This window comes from Fukomys damarensis, unplaced genomic scaffold, assembly GCF_012274545.1.
Source record: "Fukomys damarensis isolate Sample0158 unplaced genomic scaffold, DMR_v1.0_HiC HiC_scaffold_26, whole genome shotgun sequence".
NCBI lineage: Eukaryota > Metazoa > Chordata > Mammalia > Rodentia > Bathyergidae > Fukomys > Fukomys damarensis.
Window position 1 is genome coordinate 22,848,102 of NW_022900938.1, and position 27,549 is coordinate 22,875,650.

The 27,549-nt window shown below is 40.4% G+C and overlaps 1 protein-coding gene across 7 annotated transcripts in view; it reads right to left on the reverse strand.

Annotated features, from left to right (window-relative positions):
- Rapgef4 (Rap guanine nucleotide exchange factor 4) overlaps positions 1 to 27,549 on the reverse strand; it is a 233,933-nt gene that overhangs the window by 134,353 nt on the left and 72,031 nt on the right. For 2 of the 7 annotated variants that reach the window (XM_033756252.1, XM_010607004.3), the window contains exon 1: positions 641 to 661. The exons of 4 other annotated variants lie outside the window; for them this stretch is intronic. In XM_033756252.1, the coding sequence (XP_033612143.1) occupies positions 641 to 643 (3 nt within the window). In that variant the 5' untranslated portion in view covers positions 644 to 661. Of the gene's footprint in view, positions 1 to 640; positions 688 to 27,549 lie in introns of those variants that run through there. One more of the 7 variants, XM_033756254.1, reaches the window with a different exon arrangement.

A 27,549-nucleotide genomic window follows, 5' to 3' on the forward strand; every position in this document is an offset into this window, starting at 1 on the left:
TCTAGCAAAGGACACAGTCATTCATACATGACTACACAAATAATTGTACCCACATGATGGTGCCATGTGGTAGAAAGGAAAGATAAGAGTGTGCTGAAACATGGCTAGGTGGTGGAGAGTAGGGCCAGTTTAGATTTGGGAGTCATGAGAAAAACACTGACTCTGAGGCTGAGGAGGCTTGGGGTAGAGGATAAGGATCAGAGAGAAGGGAGACAGAGAGGGAACAGGTGGGGTGGGAAGGGAGAAAAGGAAAGCCAGTGTGGTGGGTGGAGAGTAAGGATGAGGGGGTGAAAGAGGATGACCGTGAGACCTGAGCAGGCAGGGCCAGGCCAGGCAAGGCCTCGCCGATATGATAAGGATTTTGGCCATTTTCTGAGTATAACAGGAGGCATTTGAGGTGGACGAGTAACAACAGCAGATGGATGTTTTGAAAACACTCTGGCAGCCTTGTGGAGCTAGTTCCAATGGGAAAACAAGGAAGACATTGGGTCCTGAGGAAGAAGAGGGCAGGCCCAGATGTAGCCCCTCAAAGAGACCAAGAAAGAGGGGAGAGGAAAGAGAGGAACACTGTTTAAAGAACAGAGGGAAATAGGGAAACTTATCCCTCTCAGCATAGGCAAAATAATCTCCATCTACTTACCATAGACAGTATGAAAACCTCCGATTTCTGGCTGAAGCACATGCCACACATCTGTGCCTTTAATATGACTAAAAGGTTCAGAGATTTCAGGAGGCTCCCTGGAAGGAGTGTAATTTAAGTTAGCATACAGTCTGTATATGCAAGTAATTAATTAGCACTGGACTTTCCTTAGGGAAATGCAAATTGAGAGCAAGATGTACACACAGTAGGTCAATGCTACTTAATTGGAAGTCATAAAATAATGTGCTCTGGAGCTGTTATTGGATAGTAAATCCAAATGCCTCTCATCACAATAAGTCTGAACCTGTGCAGTCCATCTAACATACACACTGGAATATGAATAGGGAAAAAACTGATGTTGCCTGCTGGCTTATGGAAAACAACTGGTTGATTTTTTTTTTCTCCGTATTAGTCTTCGAAGGGAGATGGACACTACATCTAGTTATTCTAAATTAAAACTAATAAAATCTAGCCCTTGTAAAATTAATAGTAGTATCAGTAATACAAATTGTGGGAAAACAGAAATTCCAAAAATGCATTAATGTATTGATAATACAGAATTAGGATGCATGGATCATTTTAAAACCTAGAAGAAAGGATCACTTCAGAGAAAGCCAGAGCCCACGACTGTCATCCCTTTAGAGCGAACTACCAATGATTTGTTTTTGGTTTTGTGGCTAGTCAATACACTGAGCAAAGGGCAGTCAGCAGGGCAAGATGTGGCTGAGGAGAGGAAGTTCAAGGGACAGGAAGACATCCCTGGCTCAACTAGATATCTAAACTCCCCATGTCAGAGATATGCCCTTAGATTCTGGCTTAGTCCTTAAAACCTTTAATTACTGGCTCTATGCACTCCTTGGTTATTTTTGGACCACATTTCTCTAGAAGGATTCATATATAATTCACCTGTCCTCTCTCCTTAACACTCATCCTACCCTGCAACTCCCAGTGGACCAATGGCATTCACAGCATCCTATTTTTCACTGTTGGTAGCTACAATGTAAATGACACAAAGACAGTGACTTCGATCTGTTTTGTACACTCAGCGGTCCAGGCATGATACTTCTTCCCTTCCATCATTCCTTACCTTTACAGACATTCTACTTCAATGCCTTTTAAACTCTGGCAGCTTTCCAAACCACACATGTTGGTTGTGCCTATTTTCTTCACTCCCCAACACTATCATCATCATTTCTATTATTTCTAAGTTCCCGTGAACAGCCTCGTCACTCTAAACCAACATATATTCACTGCAAGTGTCTAGGGAGTCACCATATAGTATGGGAGAACACAGCACCTTGAGTCCTTTGGGAAAATACTGGCTTCCATCATCTCTCCATGCTAGGTCATGTGGACTGTCTCCTCTGCAGGTGTGTCCTCATGGGCCTCCCCAGGCCTGTACTTTCTTATGTCATCAAATAACACATCAGGTCCCACTTCTCTCTGCGTGAGCGCTAAGAGGTGCCAATACTGAAAGTGGCGCTTTCACTATCTAGAAAATAGCCTAGACATTAAGGTGCCACGTGTCTGAGAAAGTGCAGCAGGAAAGACGAGCAGGGCTGGAGAATTAGGGTGGGAGGTACAAACTTTAAAATCCAGGAAAACAGCTTTGCCAGTCTCTGCTGGGACCCACAGCCTGACCTGCTGGGGCTGACCATCCTGAGGTGACTTCCCACAGCCAGCCCTGCCTGCCCCTCCTCCCTCATCTGCCCATCCTTCCCCTGTGCACTGCTATCCAACCGAACTGGCCTCTTACAGGTCCTCCAACACTGAGCTTTCCTCTTGAGGCCTCCTCTGCCTGGAATGTACTTCCTGCCCCTTTGCCTGGCCAAACTCTCATCTGAGGTTTTCCATCACCCCCTCAGAGTGGTCTTACCTGAGCCTTCAGTCTACATGAGTCCTGTGTGCACCTCCTTCACAACATTCCTGCAACCAGTGTGCCGAAGCAATATGTCATTATGTACTGTGTCTGAGTGTGTGCTTGTTAGGGTTTGTGTAGATGTCCCCCAGAGCCGCATGCAGATGCAGTGGGACTTTCCTTTTCAGAGGTCGGTGAATCTGGAATGTGTGGTGCTGGGGTTAAGGGCATGTGACTACTAAACCACTACACATGAGTGATTGGATTGGCACCGCCCTAATCCTGGTAGTCTGAATAAGATAAAAAGGGGCAGAAAGAGATGCTGTTAAACCTCTTGTTGCCTTTGCTGCCTTGTGCGTGCCATGTTGCTTCTCTGTGATGCCATCCCTGCCTTGGAGCCAGCCGATTATGGACTGAAACCTCTACGAACTATACGTCAAATAAACCCCTCCCCTTTTAACTTTGGGTGTTGGGCATTTTGTCTCAGCACTGATAAGAAAGTAACTACCACAGTGCTGGTCCAATGCTCTTCTCTTCTGTTCCACTCCAGGCCAAGAGGGCGAGCACCACAACCACAGTCTCCTTCACTCGGTTCCTAGAACCTAGCACAGTGCCTGGAACCTCTGAAGCTTTTAGCAAGTACTCAGGGAGTGAATGAAATCACCGATCGAACTTCTGAACCTGTCTAAGGCTCAAATTCCAGTAACAAACCAGTAACATTACCATGGAAGCCCTGGTGGCTGATGGAGGACAGAACAAGGTAATGCAAGTACAGCACCCTACACTCCTGGCATGGAATAAATATTGGTTCCCATTCCTCTCCATCACCATTGCTTCTTGTACCAATTCTGCCAGAGAGCAGATTTTCATTTAAACAACTAATGCTTGAAAGAAAAAGCAGCCTAATAATGCATGAAGATCTAGAAACAAATCTAGTGATTTGGGGATATGATGAAAGACACTATTTTAAATCATGTGCTGGACATGGTCAAAATTCTCTATGATGTCTGTTTGTCCTTTATGAATAAGCTTCTTGCTTTCAGAGAAGCAGCAAAGGAAGCATGATGATCAGTTGATGTTAATAAAAACAAAAACCTAGATTTAACTCACCAAAATTATGAGTATTAATCAAGTTTGTAATTTTAAAGGAAACAGAGAGGAGAGAGAAACAAAGACAGAGACAGAAAGAGAGAGAAAGAGAGAACAGCTAGAAAACAGTTGTGGGTGCAATTTTAGCTGTAGGGAGACTTATGCATAACCTATGCCTGACTGAAATTTTGTTCTAAAAAAATGTGATGGCACCATAAACATTTAATTAAAAGTCAAACAGACACATGGTCATATCACTCTGAAAATGTCTTTGATTTATCTAGTGGCTTCATCTAATTGGTATCAGGAAGTTGTAACTTCACTGACTACCAACTGTATTTTTATAAACTTGACAAAAGATTCTGATGTAACATATTTAAAGAAAAAATACGATACAGTCTCTCCCCCAACACTGTCAGAAGGAACAATGAACTTTAATTAAAATTTGCCTAAGTGAAAACTTTAATCTTTGACAGTTTAAAAATAATAGAACAGAAATTATAAAACATTATGCAGGGTGTCTGAGTGTTATTCATATTCAAAGGAACCAGGTTTAATGATTTTGATAACTGCATTGTGGTTATATAACAGCATGTCCTTGTTCTAAAGAAATGTGCCCTGAAGCGTGAGGGGCAAAGGGGCACAAAGTACTCACGAATGATTCAGAAAAAAAGAGAAAAGGCAGGGAGATGGGCAAATGGGGCAAAATATAATTGACAGAGTCTGGGTCAAAAGTCTAGGGGAGTCCTTTGTACTTCTGCAACTGTGCTGGGGACATTTAAATTGTATCAAAACTAGAAAGTTATCAAAAACCGAAGAGGAGTCATAGTTGAAGCTTGGAATTACTACCCTAACGCATCAACCTTCCACATCTGCCTCCCCCAGTGCTGCTCACTCCCGGGCTCTGACACTCCAACCCAGCTGCCTCAGCCCCACCCCACCCCCGAGTAAATTCTCACTGCACCAGGGAGCTCTGTCCCCACCATTAGGAAAGGTGCTCCTGTGTCCAGTTTTCTGGGCACAGAAGAAGGGATTCAAGGGTGGAACAGCAGCAGCCCAGGACTACAAAGCTATTGCCTCCCACTTCCTGTGCTGGGCCATGGCCTGCATACTGGGCTTTCAAGCACATCTATCCCCTGGCTGAGACTGGAGATCCAGCCTAACACACTCAGCAGCATGTCCTTGCCCTGCCCTTCTTCCTTAGAGGGGATGTCTTGTCTCTCCTACCTCTAATTCCACACTGCTCACACTTGACAGAGGACTCAGAGCCACAATGTTATCAAGGGTCTCGTTCTCTCCTGCTCCAAGTCTGAGTTTTTCTAGGCTCCTATGGCACTGTCATTCTCATCTTTTGCCATTGCCTTCAGGGGTCAGCCTTGACAACAGCTTCTATTAACTAGGTTTTCTGAGAAGTTCATTCTGTCTTCCTTGTATTCTCTATACTAGTACTGTCTCTTTTCTTCTTTTTCTTAAAAAGAAATTTATTTTCTCCCAATTCTGGAGGGTAAAAGTCCAATCCAAGGTTATTATTCATTAGCTACACTGGACCATCTTGAGGCTCATAGATACTAATATATCCAATCCCTCAGGTTAACAGAGCCAAAAAGTCTAACTCCTGTGCAGATAATCTTTGGTTGCATACAAAAACAAATTGCTGCTGCAATCTAGAAACCCAACTTCAAACGTCAATTCCTATTAGGAAATGATCTCCAACACCAACCCCCCAACTTTTAGATCTTTAGCTCCTGCTTCAAGAATATTTCATCTTGATGTTTGATCCCCAACTCTCCCAACCTCCTGTATGGAAATCCATGTGGTATCTACATCCCTCTTTCTAACTCAGATCCACTTCCAGTCACTGGCTGTCCTGCTTTTCACACCCAGACAAGACCACAGCAGTGATCAAGTGCAGCCTGAGGGCCACCAGGACGATGTTACGGCGAAGTAACACAGCAGTCCCTTCTCCTCCAGACCAGGCACCTGGGAACCTCTGGCTGCCAACCTTCCTGCCAGCCAGTCCTCTCATGTGGAGCTTGCAACAAACTGCTTTGCAACCACAGGGTGTGCTAAGGACTGGATGCAACTGCTATGCCAAGGAGCTAAGATATGGCATAAAAGGCAATTCCAAAGATAAGAGCTCCCATTCAGAAGCACCTGGATTCTGATTACCTTTATTTCCCCAAATATGAGTTGAAAGAAAATACTAACTGGGATGTGGGATGTTATTTAGGGGCTGCAAAAATGAGCTGAAACTTATGGTGGTGATGGCTGAATTGCACACTGTAAGTGGGCAAACTGTATGGTTTGTGAATTCCATCTCAATAAAGCTGTTTAAAACAGAGAGAGAAGACACGGACTGCTTTTTAGGACGGGAACCTAACTTGCCCAATGTAGCCTTCTGGCTGTCAGAAGGAAGGAGCAGAAAAAGAAGTAGGACTACCACATTTCCTGGAAATTCCAGGGACCTGATGAAGCACGTATGCTGATTTTACCCACAGACATCAAGTCTGACCATCCCTCCCACGGGCAGCTCACCACTCAGGGATGCTACACTCCAAGAGAACTGGCATGCCTAGGCCTCTCCATGCCTATAGCATGCAGAGCGCTGCTTACTTTTTTCAGCATTTGATTTTTCCAAACAAAAGGAGAAACCAAGCACACAAAACCCAACAGTGAATTGATGAGCAACTTTGCATATATATAGAATTTCCAGGCAATAAAGCATGCTCTCCAACAAGCTTGTCTTTGTTTGGAGAAAAATTATGCTTTGCTTTCTCACAATGGCCTCTACCAAGCACAGTGTGGCCTCCTAATTTAAATTAGTCTTTCAATTGTATGATCGTTCCAAAAGAAACTAATTTTTACAACACTTATTCAGGGAACTTAACCAAAACTTGAATTTTTTTGGTTGTGGGGAGTGGTGGCAGTGGCAAACCCACACTATTAGGTTTTCCACTTTGCCACAATCCTAAGAATAATCATTTCCTGAATATCTATAAATATTATTTTGAGTATGCGAATGTCTTTAAATAGCTGTTTATGAAAAACTCACAATATTGTAAGTCTGCAAAGAAATACGCCTAATATAAAATGTGAGCAAGAGAATTAAACACAAATTGCACAATTATATTCTAATTTGTAGATTATAATTCAGTATGCTATAATGATGTATCCTGAAAAATTGTGTTATCTCAAAAAGATAAAAAACTGATTAAAATAACTTTCCTTGTAAATCCTAAAATGCTTCATTCACTGGGTAATTTCATTCTATCTCAATAAGGACATTTTGAACGAAAGGCCTCAAAAGGAAGGTATATAAATCTTGACAGCTTCAGTAGGTTCCATTTTCTTACTGAATGCTAAATTTCTGCAATCTGTGTGAACTTCAGTTCATATAATCTGGCATAAAATGGAGGATTTAAAACTATGTTTAAAACTTCAAATTCTCAGAGATTATGTCCATGGCCACTCTTTCTCACTGCTGGTTTATTTCCCAGAATACAATTTTCACTATAATTTTCTGAAATAAAGCTACACTAGAAGAGGATATCATGGCAATGGGAAGTATGAGGGGGAATCTGACAAAAAGTGGGTTAGTATTTTTAAATTGTAATAACATAGCTCATTCTATAAATTTATAATCTGAACAATCCAATCATTCTGAAGAGCTTTGGGGCTGATTCTAGGAGTTGTTGTTTTATTATGTATTATATTTATCACTCCCCCAAAAAAATCCCTTTCCAAATACAAAAGTTTGAAATCCATCTCTGAATGCCTCTTAGGGTTTGAATATATCCCTCTAAATCCCCGTGTTGAAAATGTATTCCCTGATGCAACAATGTTGAGAAATGGTACTTTAGGAAATGATTAGGTCTTCTGCCTCGGGAACAAATGAATGTTGTTACTGCTGGAATGGTCTCCTCAAAAAAGCAAGTTCAGCCTTCTCCTGCTGTCCTGCCCACACAAGGTCTTCTACCGAGCTATGATGTAGTAAGAAGGCTCTCATTGGAGGTGGCTCCCAGATCGTGAAATGACCAAGAACTGTGAGCCAAATAAATGTTCCATATAAATTATTGCAGCAAAAAACATACCAAGACAGTGCACTTAGTAATCTGGGTATATATTCTGGGGACAGATTATATCATCACAAAATTTAGGTTTGATGGTCTCAGAAAACCAGGTCAGAAGCAGATTTGCCATATGTAAAATTAAACCATTTTCTCAATAACTAAGCTCACAGAAAACTGGGAACAAAAATCAGGAAACATATCCATCCCCTCTTACATCATGTAAGTGGCACATTAACACATGCAGTTCATTTTGGGTCGGGGGAAGCACTCATCCTCAGGTAAGGAAGCTGCAGGGTACAGAAAAATCTCTAACTCCTTGGAGATACCCACTGACTCTATTTTTTTAGCACTAACCAATGACAAGTTCTAAAAAGCCAAACTTTTAATTAAATACTATGGAAAAGGAGAATGCCACATGCCTTGAAAAAAAAAAAATTACCAGAATGGCTCACAACAGGAGAGGGAATCAAGAGTAAGCACCAAAAGCAGAATCCAGCTGTTGTCTCAAAAAGATTAAAACCAAAGAAGAATAGAAAACATTAAAGAGAAATAGTTGCAGGGATACAGCCAAGGGAGCATTTAAAACAGAACCAGAAAGTCACAACAAATAACCCCCCACTCCCTACTCTGGTCCCTCACATACCAGCAGCTATGGAGAGCCCACCACAGAGAATTCTGAGACAGTTCTTCTGTCGGGTGTTCTTTGAAGATGCTCAGTGTGCAAAGCATCAGCTGGCCAGTGAACACACAGGAAGTTTAAGACAGTTCAAGTCCACTGTTGCCGTAATTATAATGCAAGGCTCACTGCCCACTTCAAAGGCTGGGATAGTGTGTGCAGGTGCCTGAGTAAGGATACATGTTTTTAAAAGGCTGGTGCAGACTGGAATAAGAAAACAGATGGCACGACACTGATACCGGCCTCTGGAGTGTCTCTGAAATGCCCTCTGAGAGCAAAGCCAGATTTCAGCATGCATCTCTCACAAAGTCACAGATCAGTTTTCCCTTCTCATGAAACCCTCCTCCTTGCAGTCAGTCCAAATTCCCATTCAGATCGAAATGAATGTATCATTCTTTTCTTACTCCTCAGGACTTAGTTGCTTATAATCGTTTCCAAAACAAATGCTCATGCTTTTAACAAAAAACAAAACAAGACAAAAAAACCCTCTTCTACTCTCTCTCGCACCAAATCCTTAACTGTAGAATAAAAGCAGAAGGAAAGAAATGAACTAGAATGTGAACTTTTAGAAGGCCTATCCCTGATTTTCTACTATACACCTTCCAGTGAAAGGGAGTTTAAAATTTGGAAGCCCTCACAGGAAATCAATATTGCATTAGTGCAAAGAGCCTAGAATCTTCAGCCAGCAGTGCACTACTTATTTCAAGGTGACTATTTTTATAAGAAAGTGTCCATGGTGAAGATGTAAATGAATTTGAAAAGGCCTATGCACAGCCTCTACAGGAAACCCAGTGGGCTTCACGTTCTCCGTGAGGCAGTCCACAGCAGACAGATGTTGAGCAGGAATGAAGAGGGCAGCCTGGCCTGTGGGGACCAGGCGATGGATAGTCCTGGAAACTATGTGGAACTGACAACTGGGACAGGTCTTGCCCACAATGCATGCACTGCACACCAAGAGATGTTTGTTATGATTCTTTATGTCTTTAAATTCAAGAATGAAGAAGAGGTCTTGATGTGGAGTTATGAAGTAAACAGGGCTCTGAAGCAGCATCTTCACAAAGGACTTGGGTGAAATCTGCTACTGACTGACAGTATTCCAATAAAAGAGGCAACGATTAGAGGCACATTATGTTTGCAGTGCTGGGAATCCAACCCAGAGTCTTGCTCATGCTAGGCAAGTGCTCTGCAAAGACATGACCCCAGGCCATAGAGGGACATTTAGAAGTGTGAGCTCACTGGTCAGACAATGCTGCCTAAAACAGGACTAAAAGTCCACGACAGCCAGGCCTTTCCTGTGCTCAGCACAGCAGGCTTTAGTACAGGGCCTTTAGACTGACATTACTTCAAGACTTTCAGACATTTCTGAAGTGCTTTCCTCTGAAGAAGACAAGAAAATTCAAATTTCCCTAAATAAATACATAACATTAAATACAACAGTAGCTAATACCCAATGTCCCCAAGGCTCTGACTCCAACAAAATGGAACTGAAGTTGTTAGGATATTTAAAACAAAAAAGAAGCCTGAAATCCTGAGTTGAAAGCCTGCCGCTCAGTGCCCATCAGGCCTCCAATCTTAGGGTCAACTTAACCAGTGCAAGTGTTACAGGAATGTGGTTGTTACTGTGCCCATGACATTTCAGAATGATTCTTGTTCCTTTACCAACTGTCATTGTCTTTCACATAGGACATGAGGCCATGCTTTCATCTCTTGATTCTGTTAACCTCAAACTGCACAAATGTTAGCAAACGTACACGATTTAGCTTTCTCCAAATAATTTAGTAATATTGTTACTAGAAAAGCTTATACCAAGTGGAAAAAGGACAGATCAACTCCCCTTCCTTTGATGATTTTATTCTGTAACCTCAGTACTGCGCTGTTTATTTGGTAAGGGTGTCAGGAGCCCACTACCCCTCCTTGCTGCTCACATATTCTCCATCCATGCTCCCATCTGCCTCAGATCCCCTACACTGAACAACTGCCCGTGGATTTGGCTCTTTGTTTCTTGCAATCAGTCTCACTTTTCCATCTTAATACAGCCCAGAATTTCGAGATAAACAGATGTTAAGGTAGCGAAATGAGGAAAAGAGACATAAAAGCAGAAATCAAAGCTGGCTTCTAAAGCAAATGCCTTTTTAAAAAGAGCAAGAGGAAGTGAAGGAAAAACTGACGACATACACATCAAGAGAGTGGGAGAAATCAGAAGACATTGAGACCACGTACCTGAAACTGCACATCTGACAGATCCCTCCAGGTAATGTTCCTTAAGATAAGGTAAGTGTCCACCACTAAATTTACTAGAATAAGTAAAACCAGGGCTGGTTTCATGGGTGTGTGACCTGGGCAGTGACACAGACCCCATGTTGGAGGGCCCCGTGCTGAGTTTAATGCTGTGCTGCTGCTGTCCTAAAAGTCTCAATCATTTTCTAACACACAATGAAAGCACATGGCACTGGATTTCCACAAATTCAATATCCAGTCCTGAGGAAAGAACAGATATTGCCAAGATGAGCTCTTCCTTTGCAGGTGGCGTAGCGGAGAATGACTTGCTGGCATCTTCTCCAAATCCTCCCTCCCGGCCCCTCACAATTCATCTGGAGCTGCCTCTCTTGGTTTAAAGAAACTAGGAATTTCAGACCACAGCCATGCGGTAAGGCAAATCAGCACCAGGCAGGAAGAAGGGAATCAGTAACCTAAATGACTGGCACCAAAAAAAAGAAGTCTTGGAGAATGAAATTCTAAATGGACGAGATTCTAAACCTCCTCCACTGATTTAAGAAAATAATACAGTACTTAAAATAATAACCAATGACCACTCTTCAAAATGAAATTCACTTAGATAAAGCCTAACTTCCTTATGAAGAAAACTCTATAGTGTAATTTGATTAGGGAGGGAGAGAAGGAGGGAGGGAGGGAGGGAGGGAGACCTAGTAGTCCCCATGGATAAATGTGGAAATGGCTGTCGCCAGTCATTCCTGTCCTGACTCCAAGCCTTGGCTCTTATCTGTCATCAAACTTCCTCTCCTTAAATAAAGCCACTACAAATGTCACCAACAGCTTTCCTTGGACAGAACCCATAATCTGGCATCAGAACATCAGCTGTCAAAATAAAAACCCTCTAAATTCCTTTCGATTTACACTGGATCTTCCCTTGTTACATATTTTAAATTCACTGTTTACCGTTAAGATGCTCATTCAACTCTGGCTGTTCAGGCCTGGAAGAATTGGCTTTAGTAGTGTTTGAGCAGCTCTGAAATACTCAGGCACCCATTCTTTCTTTTTCTGTGGGTACAGAAATACACCCCCTGCACCAAGAGACAGTCCAAGACTGGGAGGTATAATTCCAGGAACACAGAGCATCTTCAAAGGTCTAGCAGGCTGTAGTAAATTTTCCTTTGCAAAATTGGCTGAGAGAAATCATTCATTGATTATAAGGAAGTTTATACTGTGTTTATCTATATTTTAAAATTTTTAAAAATTTTTTCTTACTAATCTAGTTTAAAAATCAACAAACTTAGACAGAAGAGATGCACTATGTAACCTGTGAGTGTGTGTGTGTGTGTGTGTGTGTGTGTGTGTGTAATTAAAGCTCATCTTTTTGTATGGACATACTCCCTTATAAAAATTTTTTTCTCATTGAGTTTATTGGTACATTTTAGGTATACAGTACAGTTACATTCATCATTGGGATCTTGTACCTTTACATGACAGGTCTTGGTTCTCATTTTTTCCCCTTATCCCTGCCCTCTCTTCACCCCCTCCTCCCCTCCCCATTTACAAACACTTTATTTCCATTTTTCATTTTCTCATATTTTTTTCTTTTCCCTTATTACCTTTCCCCTACCCTTCCCACTTTCCCTACACCTTTAGCCCTTTTCTTCCTATTTCACATTGTCAATTATATCATTAGGATCTTATGTACCATTATAGTTTTTCACACCAGAGAAACTATTTGGTATTTGTACAAGTGTGACTTATTTATCCCACTTAGGAGTATTTCCTCAATATGTATCCATTTTTCTATGAATGAGTCTAATTTCTCATTCTTTGTGGCTGAGTAGTAAAATCTTTTTTTTCAATCAATGGGAACTGCAAGTTATAATGACCTCCATGGGAGAAGAGGCATTTGTTATTTGTTTTTTTTTGTTTGTTTGTTTGTTTTTCGGTACCAGAGATCGAACTCAGGTCCTCTGGCTTGCAAGGCAGGCAGCGGAACAGCTGAGCTAAATCCCCTGCCCAAGGCATTTGTTATTTGGATGCATTCTTCATTACAAAGTAGTTCAATGAACACAGACCAAATACTGCCCATGTTTCTAGCAACAGGACACAATTTGGTCTCTCAACAACTGAAATCTGTTTGTAAGCAAACAAGACCTCTTTACTGACATTATTACTCCACATAAGTATTACTGCCAATGCTGAAACTATGAAAATCCAACTGAAATGAATTTCTTTATAAAACCTGCCAAAATATGTTAAAAGCCCATTAACGTGACACAGCATCATGGGATCTCTTCTGGTTTTTCAGTAAAAAAAAAAAAAAAAAAAAAAAAAAAAAAAAGGAGTATTGTACTTTTAAAATGTAACTTTGTAAGTATTAAAAGAGGGTCTGGTTTGAAAGTTGTCATTCAAATATGATCTCTGAGAGGTTTAATATGATTTTCTGGTACTTAACATCAGATCCAAACTGCCCATCAGTCTCAGAAATTGATTGTCAGCACTTACTTGTTCTGTCCCTTTCTGCACTTCTTTCCCTCTGCAGAGAGGTGTCTAGGAAGTCAATAAAGCTCATCCTTTTGACCCTGTAAGTGGCTGCCAGCCCCAGGAAGATGGACAATTGGGCTCGCTGCCAGGTCAAATGCTCCCCAGGAGGCAATAGGAGAATATGAAGCTTCCAGCAGGTTAACTGGCTCTAGCAACATGAAATCACCACCACTTATAAATATGGGGAACTCTTGAAAAATGCTATTTTTTAATTCAATATTTCATGAAAAAGGAGAAAGGTATTAAGTTGATTGTAATATGCCAAGTCACCAAGATGCTATTGCAAAGATCATTATGCTTTCAAAGCAGATTTAGAGGTACTCCGATTCATAGATAAATGCAGAAAAACAGTATTAGGGGCTGAGAATTATCTTCATTTCCCAAAAGAAAAGCAGGAGATGGAGCAGAATCTGTTTGTTCACCTACATGGTCAGTTCACCAAGGAATTAGGTGTGAACAGTTCATTATAACTGTCCGGTCAAGGCTCTGTGCGCAGTCAGCCCCCCTGGATAGTCTGTGCTGCCTACAGTGGGTCAGCTGTGACACAGGACAGCTGGGGCTGTCAGCATCTTAACCAAATCCCCTTTTCAGCCTCAGCTCTTTTCCATAAGTAAGATGGCAGGACAGCGGAAATGCAGGTCAAAAACAACTAAATCCTTCCTTGAGAATTCAGAATTCTATAGTTCCTCCAACGGCCATACACATTTCCAAATATTTCTACTTCCTGCTCTTATGTATTGGTGAATAACTTCAATTCTGTAATATGTTCAGCATCTACATGTTGTAAGAATCTACTTGGTTCCAGGGCCCTGGATGATGTACCAAAGATGCTAAATTAAAGATGTATAGTCATATCTTTCACAGCTTATATTCTAGCAGAAGACAAACCCAAAACTAGGCATTATGATACTCACAACGACAAGATCTTCAATGCACATCTGTACAAAAGTGCTGTGGGAGCCCAGAAGACAAAAAAGAAAAGAAAAGAAGAAAAAAGAAGAAAAGAAAAGAAAAGAAAAGAAAAGAAAAGAAAAGAAAAGAAAAGAAAAAAGAAAGAAAGAAAGAAAGAGAGAAATAAATGGGGGAAATTCAAAAGTTTTACAAAGAAGATAAAAACTAATCAAGGCCTTGATAGATTGTAAATGTTTTCTACACAGGAAAGGGGAGAGCAGCCTCTGGGAGAGGGAACAGTACACACAAAGGCTCAGATGTATGAAAAGGTTTGGCAAGCAGGAGAAACAGTGAGAACATGGCTAAACAGGGGAGCTTTGTTTTAGTCCATTTTATGTTGCTGTAACAGAATACCTCAGCTTGGGTATTTTATAAAGAAGACAGACTTACTTGGACCTTTGGTGACAAACCACATCCAATGCATGTCAGCCTTCCTAGAGCAGAGGTCAGCAAGCTTTTTCTGTAAAGGGCTGGTGAGTAAATATTTTAGGCTCTGTAGGCTACTCAGTTATCAGCTGCAGCTACTCACCTCTGCTGTTATACACACAGCAAGAAGAAATGAATAACTAAATGAATGGGTGAGTGGCAGTTGTGTGCCAATAAAACTTTATTTACAAAAACAGGAGGCAGGCTGGATGTGGCCCAAAGGCTTTCGTTTCACAATCCTTGTCCTAGATAGAGTATTATAGGAGATTAAACAATAAAGACAAACTGGAAACCAGGTTAGAGAAGTTCTTCGCATTACAGCAAGGCTTGGGAAAATACTTTTTTTTTTTTAAGTAAAAGAAGGAGAGGAGGAGCGGGTAAAAGGAGGGCAGGGGTAAGGGGAAAAAATGATAATCAAGACTTGTCATGTAGAGGTACAAGATCCCAACAATGAATGTAACTGTACTGTATCCCTAAAAATGTACCAATACCTCAATTAAAGCTGAAAAAAAAAAGAAGGAAATGACAAAATTTGTATGGTCAAACTAGTAATAGCAGCATTGAGTATGAACATTCTCACATTTGCTGTCATTAAAATAAAAATGACTATGTGCCTGTACTTCATTGTATTCTGATTTCTCAAACTCAATTGGTGTGCTTTTCCAAGTAAAATGCAGAAGGAGTAGGATTCTTTTCAACCTGGAGAACACATTGCACAGTGCATCATATCCTCTGTTTGGTCTGAAACACCTGACCCAAACTTAAAATTTAAAAAGTAAAAGCTCTCATTTCAGTAAAAGCCTTGCCTATAAAACTAGTAAACATTTCAGTGGCCGTGGAAATCTCCTGTAAGCCTGATAAATAGCTATAAGGAGTTGAGATTCCATGCTCCACACAGGTCTGGCTGGAAATGTTTTCTTCCTTCGAACAATGCTGTTACATTCAAAAGACAAGGAGCAAATAATAATTAGAAGGAAAAAAAGGCAAAATTCATAAAGACTTTGTGCCAGGTCGCATAGTAAAATAACATTTATATTATGTCTACTTTGTGTCAGATAGTGCTGGCTGCTAGGTCAAGATAGTGAACAGGACATCCAGCTCTCAGAGAGTTCACAGCCCAGGGAAGGGGTCAGTAAACTCATCTGTAAAAGTGGAACGCAAAGACTTTAGACTTCGTGAGCTACAGTCTCTTGCAAACATTCCACCCTGCAGCTGCAGCCTGAAAGCAGCCATGGATATTACGGAGATACGTGGGAATTATACTGTTTTAATAAAACTGTAGTTGTTTGCAGACCCCAATTCTACAGAAAGGGAGACACCAAACACAACTAAAAACATATCTTATCTTTGCAAATATGAGATGCACTAAGGAGGCATAACACAGGGATGAGCAGGAAGAAGTGTTTGAGAGACTAAACTAAGCCTGAAAGGTCCAAGACAGCTGGTAAAACACCTCAGGAGAGGAAAGGCAGTGCAGAGGGGATGAGGGGAGAAGGACTGAGTGATGGAGCTGTGCACAGTCTCAGATGCCACTGAAGGGCAGAAGCAGCCAGGTCACTCAAGGATACTAAGAGGCATTAAGGACCTTTGAGTCTACTCCTTAGAGAAAACCATTAAAGGTTTCAGGTCTTGGTAGCAAAAGCCCATGTAGCAAAAGACCGCATGAGGACCTAAACTAGTAGTTCAGGGAACAATCTTATCTTAGTTTGGATTCCACCAACAACAGAGGGAAGCCAGTTCTTGAGCGCCACAGAATGTGTTTGGGGCCACAGGAAGTGGGAAAATGAGGTAGGAGAAGAAAGAAAAACCAATCTAGCTGTGAGTATCTGGTCTGCTGGGGACCCACTGAGGAACTATGCGGAATGCACTTCAAGACTGGCCCAAGCAGGAAGGAATAAGTTCAGGTATTCAAACCTTACTGGCTGAGTACACCTGGGACGAGCAAATCCCAAACACTTCTGTGCTGGTCAGTTGTCTATGAAGATCCTAGGCAGTGAAGAAAACCTTCTGACAGGACAGTGAGACACTGATGCTTGAGGGGCAGTGCTGTCTGGGAAAGAGGAATGGTCCACTGAGCAGCCTGTGCAAGCTGACATAGTCCAGGGTATAGGCAGTGTGGGGTCAGTAGTGTTTGCTACCATTAACCTTCTGTTTCATTAGAAAGTAAATAAATCAGGTCAGATACAAATGATTTTCAAATGCTGTCAAACTTTCCTAAAGCTCTCTTTTTTTAAATCAAAGACTAAAGTCTACAAAGCTGAAGTATGTTCCATATGTATTTTATCTGAACAAATTAATATCCTATCACAGGAACCATGTTCCAAATATTTAATAACCAAAGCATCACAGGCAAAAATCATTTCAAACAAACCTTAAAAACTCCTTGGGATGCATGAGCGTGGACAACCTGAATAGCAGCCCTGCCACAACGACTTAACAATTGTAAGCACAGAATTGCCACATAGGAGGGAATATTTATGGCTCTCCAGATGCATATATCTTCCATTCCGTGTGAAAAAGCCAGAAGCCATCTCACATAACTTTCTTCAAGCAAAGCCAAATTTTCCAGGCAGATTCAGGACAGCCAGCACTCTGTATTCATGGATTCAACCTCTCAATGATGGAAAATGTTTTCTCAAAAATTGCATCTGCACTACACATGTATGGCTTTTTCCTCTTGCCCTAATTCCTTAAACAATGCAATATAACAAGATTTACAAAGCATCTGCATTGTGGTAGGTATTATAAGGGGTGATTTAAAGTGTATGGGAGGATGTGCACAGGTTATATACACACACTATGCATGCTATTTTATGTGAGATCTGGAAACATTCCCATGGATCCCAAGGGTCTCAAAGTTGCAAATATTCGGCCACAACAGGTACATGGGCTCCAATGCACAAACATTACGACTGCAAACACAGGTTTTCCTACCCAATCTACCTCCCTGCTGTAAATGGGAAATAAAAGTGCTGGTTACCCAAATTACAGTCCAGGGTCGACATGAAATTAAAGTTTTGTATCTGAAGGTAAAATACTTCAAACCATTTTCATGGCTCCCAACTTGGAGTCGCTGCTGTAGGAGTGGCCTCCCAGTGAGGATCCACTTCACGCATTTTAATGGTTCACTGTGGGCTCCCTGGTCCTGGGGTGGTGGTACAAGGCTATAGTGGAATTTAAACACTGTGATCATAGGTCACTGTCATAGCAAAATTGTGGCAACAGTTTAGTTACTAGAAGAAGCCTAATCGATGAAGACAAAAATTGGTCTGATACCATAGCTGCTGTCCCAACTCCACGAGTCCAATTATTTCACTGACCATATATATCATTTCTCCCCTTCCTCATTCCAAAGTGACTCTGACACATGGTTTGTTCTTTTTACTAACCTAAATTCAAGGTAAGAAAGGACTTGATAACTCTTACCTTCTTCCAAACCATATTTTACACTTCATTTTCACAACACTTGAAGTTGGTCCCAAGTACCAGGCTGGAATAGGCCCTATGGCTCAAGTTCACTTTCAAACACTGCTGACTTTTTGGGGGAAAAAACATCTCCTGGAAAAGTAAAACATTTGGGTAAAATTTCACCAGTATTTCACTCAGTCAAATTTTTCTTATGGTCAATCAGTCCCTGTTCTCCTTCCTCTATTATATGCTTGATTGATGAACCTGTCAGAATTCTTGTATCTAGCATACTCGTGTATCTGGCTAACAATGGTTAGGCTAGCGATGATGATGACAATGGTGACACCGACACCTTACAATCCGTAAAGCCCTTTCACAAGCCGTCTCCTTAGCATTTTATTAAACTTTATCATACAGATAGACAGATATGCTCTGCATTTTCATCAAAGAAGAAACCGAGTCTCAGAAATCATCTACCCAATGCTGACTCACCATGCTGTGACTGGGTCAAAATTAGACAAGATATAAACAGAGACATTGAGATTCTAAATTCCACATTCTCGCCTCCTAACACACCTTTTCCTTCTCCTCTTCTCCTTCGCATCCTCCTTTTCCTCCCTACCCCATGGCTTCCCATACTGCATTCTGAACTTTGTGGCTGAAATTCAACCTCTCTGTCCTTCAGACACTATATGAATTTCAGCCCTAGATGTCTCTAACGTTCCTGCACTCCATGAAACAGGCCCTAAGAGGAGCACATGAACTATATAAAGAAGGCAAAACTGGAACTCTGCCCACAGGATTTGCGAGCCCCAGAGAATACAGCACCGCAGAGAGGAGCACATTTCAGGTGGACCCCAGAGAGGTCATCCGAAAGTGAAGATGGGCAGGGGTCTGCTAAAAGAAGCTACAAACTGAGAAAAAGAGCATTACTACCTAATCACAAGACATTTCATACTGTGCACACCAAGACAGATGGGGAGCACAGAGACAAATCATTTAATTGGAGAAATTTAATCTACATTTAAGAGGAAAACACCAGATCTACTTACTTATCAACAATCCCCTATTAATACCCAAGAATGACTACATATTTACTTTAATGCTTTCCCGTCTATTTATATGATAGGGCTTATTTGCAAAATCTAGTAAAAGGGGGGGGATTTTCTATCTTCTCAGCTTATTGAACCCCCAGGGGGGCATTTTTATTACCCAATTCCCCCCACTTTACTTGTTATCCATCAGACAATAGATTCCTAACGGTCCTACAAAATGTTTCAAATGAAGGTATTTCATTTAAAGGCCACTGATGAATTTCTCAGATAAGGCATGCACAGGATTCTCTCTCAATTCAGATCCTCAGAAGTATAATAAAAATAAAACTATAGACATGTGTCGGAGTAATATAATGCCAATAATAAAATTTTAGCACTTTATAATTAATAAAGCACTTGCACTTATATTGACATAGACTATCTCATTTAAGCACTATTGAAACAAAGTGCCAATGGTCCTATTTTCCTTGCTGGAAAAGAAGAAACTGAACTCACATAACAACTAACTTGCAGATCCAGAGCTTAAACCCAGTATCATTCCCAATATCACAGGTTTTTCCTTCTAGTGAGGAAGTGTTAAAAAGAGCTAGCTCAGTCCAGGGTATTATGGTGAATTCAAGTTAAAACTACAGAATGAAAAACAGAACAACTTATTGTGCATTCTAGGTCTTCACCTGTCTTAAATACATGGAACATTCATCTCAACTAGAAAAGAACTCAACTAAAATAGACATTGCAAAAGCCACTTACCTTATTCATTAGAGAGCTCATAAAGACCCTCATCAAGTCACAGTTATTTATACAAAATTATAATATGCTTGGTTGTTTGATTTCAAGATCACAGAATATTAGAAAAGAAAATCATAAAGATGAAAGAATGTACTAAATGCAGGCCATTGAGAGTAGCAAGAGTTGAGAGTTGAACATTAAGGAAGATGAGATGAGATGGAAGGACTCAAAATATCAGAGTAGCTAGAAAGCATGAGCATGGCCCACACCTCCAGCAATCCAGTGGTATTTCTGTGTTATGTGCAGGATAGTAATTACTGCTTATGATAACTAAAAATTAAGATGTTTGAATCATTTCAGGAATCAGAATCCATTTTAAAAGAGGTATCTCAAAGTTAGTTGAATAAAATATACTTGGTGTTTAAAGGGGTATTCAGAAATCTTGGCCAACTAGAAGGGTACAGGCCCTGTAGGTTCAGGACAACTGCTAAGAAGAACAATGAATGAATTCTATGTGCAATGCCAGGCTATGAAAACTCTGCATTCCTCATCTGACTGAATTCCAGAAGCCAGCCCAGGAAGTACATTAACCATGGTATCACCATTTTACAGAGGGGGAAACTGAGGCATGTGGAGGCTCTGGAACTCACCAAGTCACCAGCAATTAACTCCAACGCCTATATATTGAACCACCCTGATCCCACAGCTAAATTTTAATTATATGCATTTTGAAGTATTACGTACCTGGCCCTTTTTAAAAATATCCAACCACAGGAAAACCCCAGTTTTCAAGTTCATTTAAATATCAGTTAGGCCAGGGATTTAGCTCAGTGGTTCCACTGCCTGCCTCACAAGCACAAGGTCCCAAGTTCAATCCCCAGGACTAAAGGGGGAAAAAAAAGATCAGTTGTTTAAATGCAAGATTTTTATCATGCACTAAACAGTCATTTATTGAGCATCAGTTGGGTATCAGCACAACATTGAATGCAGAGGTGAATAAAGTGCAACTCCTGCCCAGAAGAAAGTAGTAGAACAGAAAGGACAGGGAGATGGGGGAGGGAGGAAGTGTACACCTACAAAGCAACTCTGGTGTCAGGTGAGATGCAATGTCATGCCTGGTGGTTAGCAGCCCAGAGAGGCACTTTTTATAGAGAGTGAGCCCTTTTGAAACCAGTAATGGCCCCAAAGCTAGCCCCTCCTAAGCTTCCCTGAGCACTGAGCCCTATATCCATCAAAGCTCTGGGGATAGCAGGAAAGGAGTGTGGAGAGTAGAACCCAAGCAACATCTTATGCTCAACCATCTTCAGTGATGGCCTCTCTGGTTCTAATCAGCAAGTGGACGTGAGAGCCGCCACCCTCCGATCAGCTAGCTGAGTACGCCATCTGCCTCTTCTGCCAGCAACACAGGTATGTTTCCCGAAGAGCACATGGGAAAAAACTTCTCATGCTCTATTATATAAATAGGCCAACCACTACCCAAACAAAAAAGGAAAAACTTCCATTACACCCACCTTTGGTTTCCTGAACTGTCATGTTGGGAAGCAATTCAGAGTGCTCTTCCCAGAATACTAAGCTACAACTTTCCTATTTTTATGTTATAATGCTTAGTGAATTATACAAATAATCCAGTGAATTCACTTTATTGCTTAAAAAAAGTCAAAGGTCAGAAGCATGAAAGTAAAAATTGCAAAGTTACACTGTACTCCCTCACTCTAATTCCTCTCCCCTCCCTGTGGTGAACAGTTTAGTTCATAGTGTCTCCATTTGTGTGTTTACCTTCACACCTAAGGACAGTGTGTTTACAGATCTGTGGCTTTAGGTTCTTTTTTTTTTTGGTACCAGGGAATGAACTCAGGTCCTTGCACTTGCGAGGCAGGCGGCAGAACCACTGAGCCAAATCCCCAGCCCATTTCATTTTTAAATAAATGTAATTATACCAATATGTGTTCAATAGGTTATTTTTAAATCAACACTATATTATGGAGATCTTTCCATATGCATTTATACAAATCTCTCATTTTTTAAAGCAGCTTTATAGTATTTCAAGTTGGAAATTCTAATTTATTTAACTAGTCTGTTACTGATGGACATCTAGGATTTTCCCAAAATTTCACTATAATAAGCAATACTGTAAAGAGCATTCACTTCATATATTCCTCACTTAATGACTTCCCTGTTTAATGACTATTCACACTTATGACTTGCTGCTCGGACTTGTGATCTGTCTTTTTTTCTTTGTATAGTTCTGTATATCTTGGGTATTGAGCATCAGTGTCGTATTTTGGTTGGTAAAGTATACCCTGTTTATAAAGTAGTATAATTTTTGCTGATTGTACTATACAGTGTTATAGTTTTACATTGCTCTGTATTACAGTACTGCATGAAGGAGTTATGCAAATAAAAGCAAAGTCACCAAGTTGGAGTTTCCTTTGGCTATTTTTTTGTTATGAATATTGTAATGTATGTACTATATACAATTCCTCATTCGGCAACCAATTCAACTAATGACCTAGCTGCACTAATGGAACTTGGTCACTAAATGAGGAATGTCTATACATATATGTGATCTTTTTGAACATATGCAAGCATAACTATCCAGTCTTAGAAGGGTCTGGCGAATAGTGTGTGCATTTTAAATTTTGATAAATACTGCCAAGTCAGCTACAAAATGTAATTACTATTTACATCCCTAAGATAGAGTTTAACAGTACTTGCTTTCCCATAGCTCCACAACACTATTTATCAGTTACTTTAATTACTACCAATCTGATGAGTGAAAGACATAGCTAGGTAGGGTCGGCATTCATGTTTTTATGACTACTAGTGATATGAGGCCCTTTCTATTTCTTCCTCTGTGAACTTCCCATACTTACTGTTCACCCAATTTTCTAGGTACTGGCCTTTCCTTGTTGAATAATAAAGCACTGGACTTCTCACTCGGGTAATCCTTCTAAATCAGCATAGCTGTTTTACCTATCTGTCTTCATTCTTTACAAGAATAATGCCTTCCTGACTCTCGCTGAAATATCTTCCCACTTCTCCAGCTTTCTTCCCCACAATTGCTAACCACCTCTGATGTCAACCACAGGAGGAATCACACCGAAATCTAGAAAGTCGCCATGAGTCCTAGCTGTAGTTTTATTTCTTCCTAGAAATAAACAGGTCTCCTGCAGTGACACACACAGTATCTGTCTGAATACAACTTCACCTGGACACAAGAATGCCAAAGATGAGCTAGAAGATGAGAGAATGTTAATAGGTCCAGCAGCTGCCATTTACTATCCCTTTGGCAGGTGAGTGGGAAAAAGAAGAGAAGGACCAGGGGAGGAAGCCTGGACAGAAAAGGAGGCCAGGAAGACCTAGACAGATATGATGGAGGAAAAATAACCACAGCACCACTTCCCTCCATCCGTTCTTCCTCACCTGCCTCTCTAATCTTGTGCTTTGTTTTTCACACCAGGTGGGTGCAGAATTAATTCATCTGAAGTGCAGATTCTGAGGCAAAGAGCACTAACTTCAGTAATTTGTTCTAACAGATTCAAAGCCTGACTCCCACAACAAATTAGTAATGCTAGCTGAGTCACGGAGGGGTCACAGACAAAGTTTCTTAGAATCTCTCTGCCGCTATTCTTAGCAATCATCTCAGCATGAGAACAAAAAATATTGAGGATCTATTTATTCCTATAACAGAGTTTTAGGAATTACATACCACCCTTCTTCCAATAGTTGGGAGGTCCATGGCTCTCTCAAGGCTTAGAGAAGACAGAAGGTCCTCCATATTAAATGCTCCCCAGGGGCTCAGGGTCATCAAGAAAGAGCTTTAGGCCAGCACTTGGCCGGGTTTTTCCCAGGGCACAGGCAGTGAAGGCTGATGTGAAAGGTCAGACCAGGTGTGTGAGGAGCTAGGTTCTGGCTGGAGCCAGAGTCCAGCAAGGTAACAGGAGCAAAACTCGGCTCCAGTAGAGAGCAGCTCATCACCAAGGTCTTGGACCACACTCCAAACTCACTTCTTTAAATGCAGGGCCAACAAGGAAATCTCTGTCTGAACCACTGCATCTGTAAATTTATTTAGATGGTGCTGAATGATTACACATTGTTGAATTAGGAAAAAGAGGGCACAGCTAAATGGCCTAGGAGAAAAGACTTGGAAGTGCTTTCATATTATCTATAAAATACATAATCTTAAGACTAACCCAAGGTTGTCATGATGGACAAAAGCTGAGATATGATGGCTTTCAAAACATTCCCTAACAAACTACCTTATATGTTAACTGTAATCTTAAATATACAAATACACATATACATAGTAGCAGTAACCCTCTTAGCTATATTTTTGGTAGGAAATATGACAAAATTTCCAGACAAGTTGACAACAAGATAAACTTGAGAAGGGTTCTCAGGAATCTACCAATTCCTAGCCTTGAATATCAACCATCTCTCTTTTGTCTGGCTATGATTGCACTACATTCACTATGAAAAATACATTGGACTTTGTATTCAATGATTTGCACTCCGTCCTCTAAAGTAGCATCTTCAATTAAGAAGCCTGATTACCTCTCCAAGCTGCTGGTGTATTATAACAATCAATTTTATTTTACTAATGTGCCCAAGTAACAGTCACTGGACAAATAGTTCCAGGCAGAATGAACCATTTATGGACACAGAGAGCTGGAGGTAAGACAGGGTCATCAACTGTGCTGCTTCCTGTGAAGCCAGAAGGACAAGCAAGTCTCTATCTGCTCACCAACTCCTCTCAGACATGATTTAAAAAATGTATCAGCATCATGGGAGGTTGCTAATTTCTGAGCCTCAGATTCATTACCTATAAAATTATAAATATGACCATAACCAATAGCTACCTGGAACTATTGTGGGAACTGCATAATCAGGTAAGAGTAAATATGAAAGTGGTCGAGGATATAGAACCTTCTCAGGGTTGGCTTTTGAAGCTGCATTTACCCTAGTTTTTTTTGGTTCTTTTGTTTGCTTGGTACTAGAGGTTGAACCAGAGTCACACACATACTAACCATTTGCTCTGCCACTGAGCTACACCCCCAACCCTTTCCCTGGTTTTCACATGCATTTGCCTTAGGTGGTCATTTGCTTATTGCAACAATGCCATCATCTCAAAATACTGGTGCAACTTCCCTTTAGAACTGCCTTCAGCACAAAACAAATTAGTCTTTTTCTTTTGTCAAAATGTATAATATCCTTTATAGAACGATCTATGAAATGGAAGCCTTATTTCCATTTTACAACTGAAAGCCTCTGCAAAAGGGGTTAAGAGATTTACTCAAGGATATAAAATAGGTCAGAGGCCAAGATAAATCACCCAGATTTTGTGCCTTGCCTTCCACTCCACTTCACCTAACCCTGGACTCTGAGGCATTTCTCTGAGTTCTTGAAGGAAATTTCCTGAGATTACCACGTTTCACTTAAGCCAGCTCTCTCACCTGCAGACAGCCTGCCAATACCAATCAAAATCCTCTGCTGAGAGCCTCTACACCTCAAAAATCAGAGCAAGTACAAGGCAAGCTACTTCACAGATCTTCCTTTTGAGCAACATTCTGAATTCATCCAAACAAGAAAGCACCATACTTCTAGCCCCTGCCTGCTGAGCAGCGTTTCAGATAGGACAGGCTAGTTTGAAATGACAGAGCCCTATAAGAAGTAACTGTCCCCTTTTAGCCCCTAGAAAATACGACTTTGAATTAAAAGCAGTGGATCACTGGAAAAGCCACATTGAACAGCCTCCTACATTTATTTTTCTCACTTCTAATGGAAATAAATATACTAACTTTACAAGATATTTTATTAAAATTGAGCTAAAGGCATCATCACTCCAACACATTTCAAGCATTTTGATCAAAATCAAAATATTCTCAAGGTGCTGATTCTAATAGTATAAACTATAGTCTGTATTCAGTTAGGTAACTCTACAAAGGATTTCTGAAAAATTTAAATCTCAATCTATAGACAAAAATAAAACTATAAAGTCATTTTAGGAATAAGAAACAGACATAAAGATAAATAACCTCACCCAGTTATATCCATGTGCATAGTAGCAGATTGCTGGTGATATTCATGGTCAAACTAAAACATTCTGAAGCAACTGAAAGAAGCCCTGAACACCCACAATCAATTACATAGATTTCAGAAGTTTGTTATTGACGCCATGGCCCCATCCTGGGGCTCATCAGCAAGGCTGTGGCTTCTCAAAGCCAGGCACCGGAAAACAAATCCTGATATAAATCCACACAAGCCACAGCTGCTTAAGAGGGATAAAAAGCTTAGCTTGAGCTGGCATGTTTTTCTTTCTCTAGTGAAGTTTAAGTCTCCACAAGTTTATTTGGGTTCTTATTCCTCAACCATGAACAGCTTTCAAAACTGGGAAATAACCTGGATGGAATAATGATAGATAGATAGATAGATAGATAGATAGATAGATAGATAGATAGATAGATGGGACTATGTGACTTCTGGCTTTCTCTCAAAGTCAACATGACAATGAAAGGTAAATGTTCTGAATGGATTCAGGACATTGAAGCAATCAAGACAATGCAACTAAAGCACTCACTAAAGACCACTTAAGAATGGTGTTCAAAGCAAGGGGTTTTTGAGGGAGCTTAATGGCAATGTGTCTTTTACTCTAACAATATTTAAAATTTAAATATTCACCACCAAATGATTTGGTCACACCTTGTATGGGCAATACAGTATCACATATTGAGTTATGTAAAATGTATTCCTATCATGGATTACATTTTTTAAAAGGCACAGAAAAAAAAAACCGCCAATCCCCTGAACTGAGTAAGCTGTGAGAAAAAGTAGCAGTAACCACACAGTAGTAATAACAGCAGAAGAAAGTAAAGAAATAAAGGAAAGCATGAAGACCCAGAAATAGGGGGTGACTCAGGCTGATGCAGCACAAAGGGCTCTGACTGTCACCCTTGGGCCAACTGTCCTTCATTTGAGCAGAACAGTCCTAGGCAGTGAGAAGTTTACTCTTAGGATTCACCAAACATCAAGCACCTATGATTTCCAATGAACATCTTCTCCAAGAAGATGTCACAAATAATATCTGCCACTCAAATGAAAAGATATATCTATCATGTTTACATTTTATATTTTCTACCATCCCAGCTTAGACTTCTGGACTTCATTTTTTTATATCAGACACAATCCTGGCCCTGCAGATGTCTGTATCAGACAGAACAGATAAACAAACATCCATATCAGCAACTTCATAGGGTTCAGCATAAAGAAAATCATCAAAATTCAGTGAAGGGCTGATGGCTTGGAGCTTGAGCTAACAAACACCCTCAATCCCACATGCACACCCAGCATGGATGAAGATATATAAATATCAGAAACCAACGTTTTATCTGTGATTTTTCAATACCCCAAATTTAGCATTAACTCTATTCAAGAGACTGGACTTTCTGTGTTTTCTAAAATTTTGCTCAAAATATACAGGCATAAAATTAGCTATAAGAAAAGAACTTGAAACCAAAAGAATTTTAGTATTTTGAAATGCTGAAAATTATTCTTTAAAAAGTACATTTATTTTAAAGGTGTAGGGGAAGTGGGGAGGGTAGGGGAAAGGAAATAAGGGACAAGAAAAAATATGACAAAAGGAAAAAATGGAAACAAAGCCTTTGTAAATAGGGGAGAGTAGAGGGGATGAAGGGAGGGCAGGGGATATGGGGAAAAAAAGACAACCAAGATCTGTCATGTAAAGGTACAAGATCCCAATGATGAATGTAACTGTACTATATACTTAAAAAGTACCAATAAAAACGCAATAAGATAAAAAAGTACATTTATTTTTATATTTTATAAATTTTTAAATTCCATAGCTGGAATACATTTTACCTAACTCAATA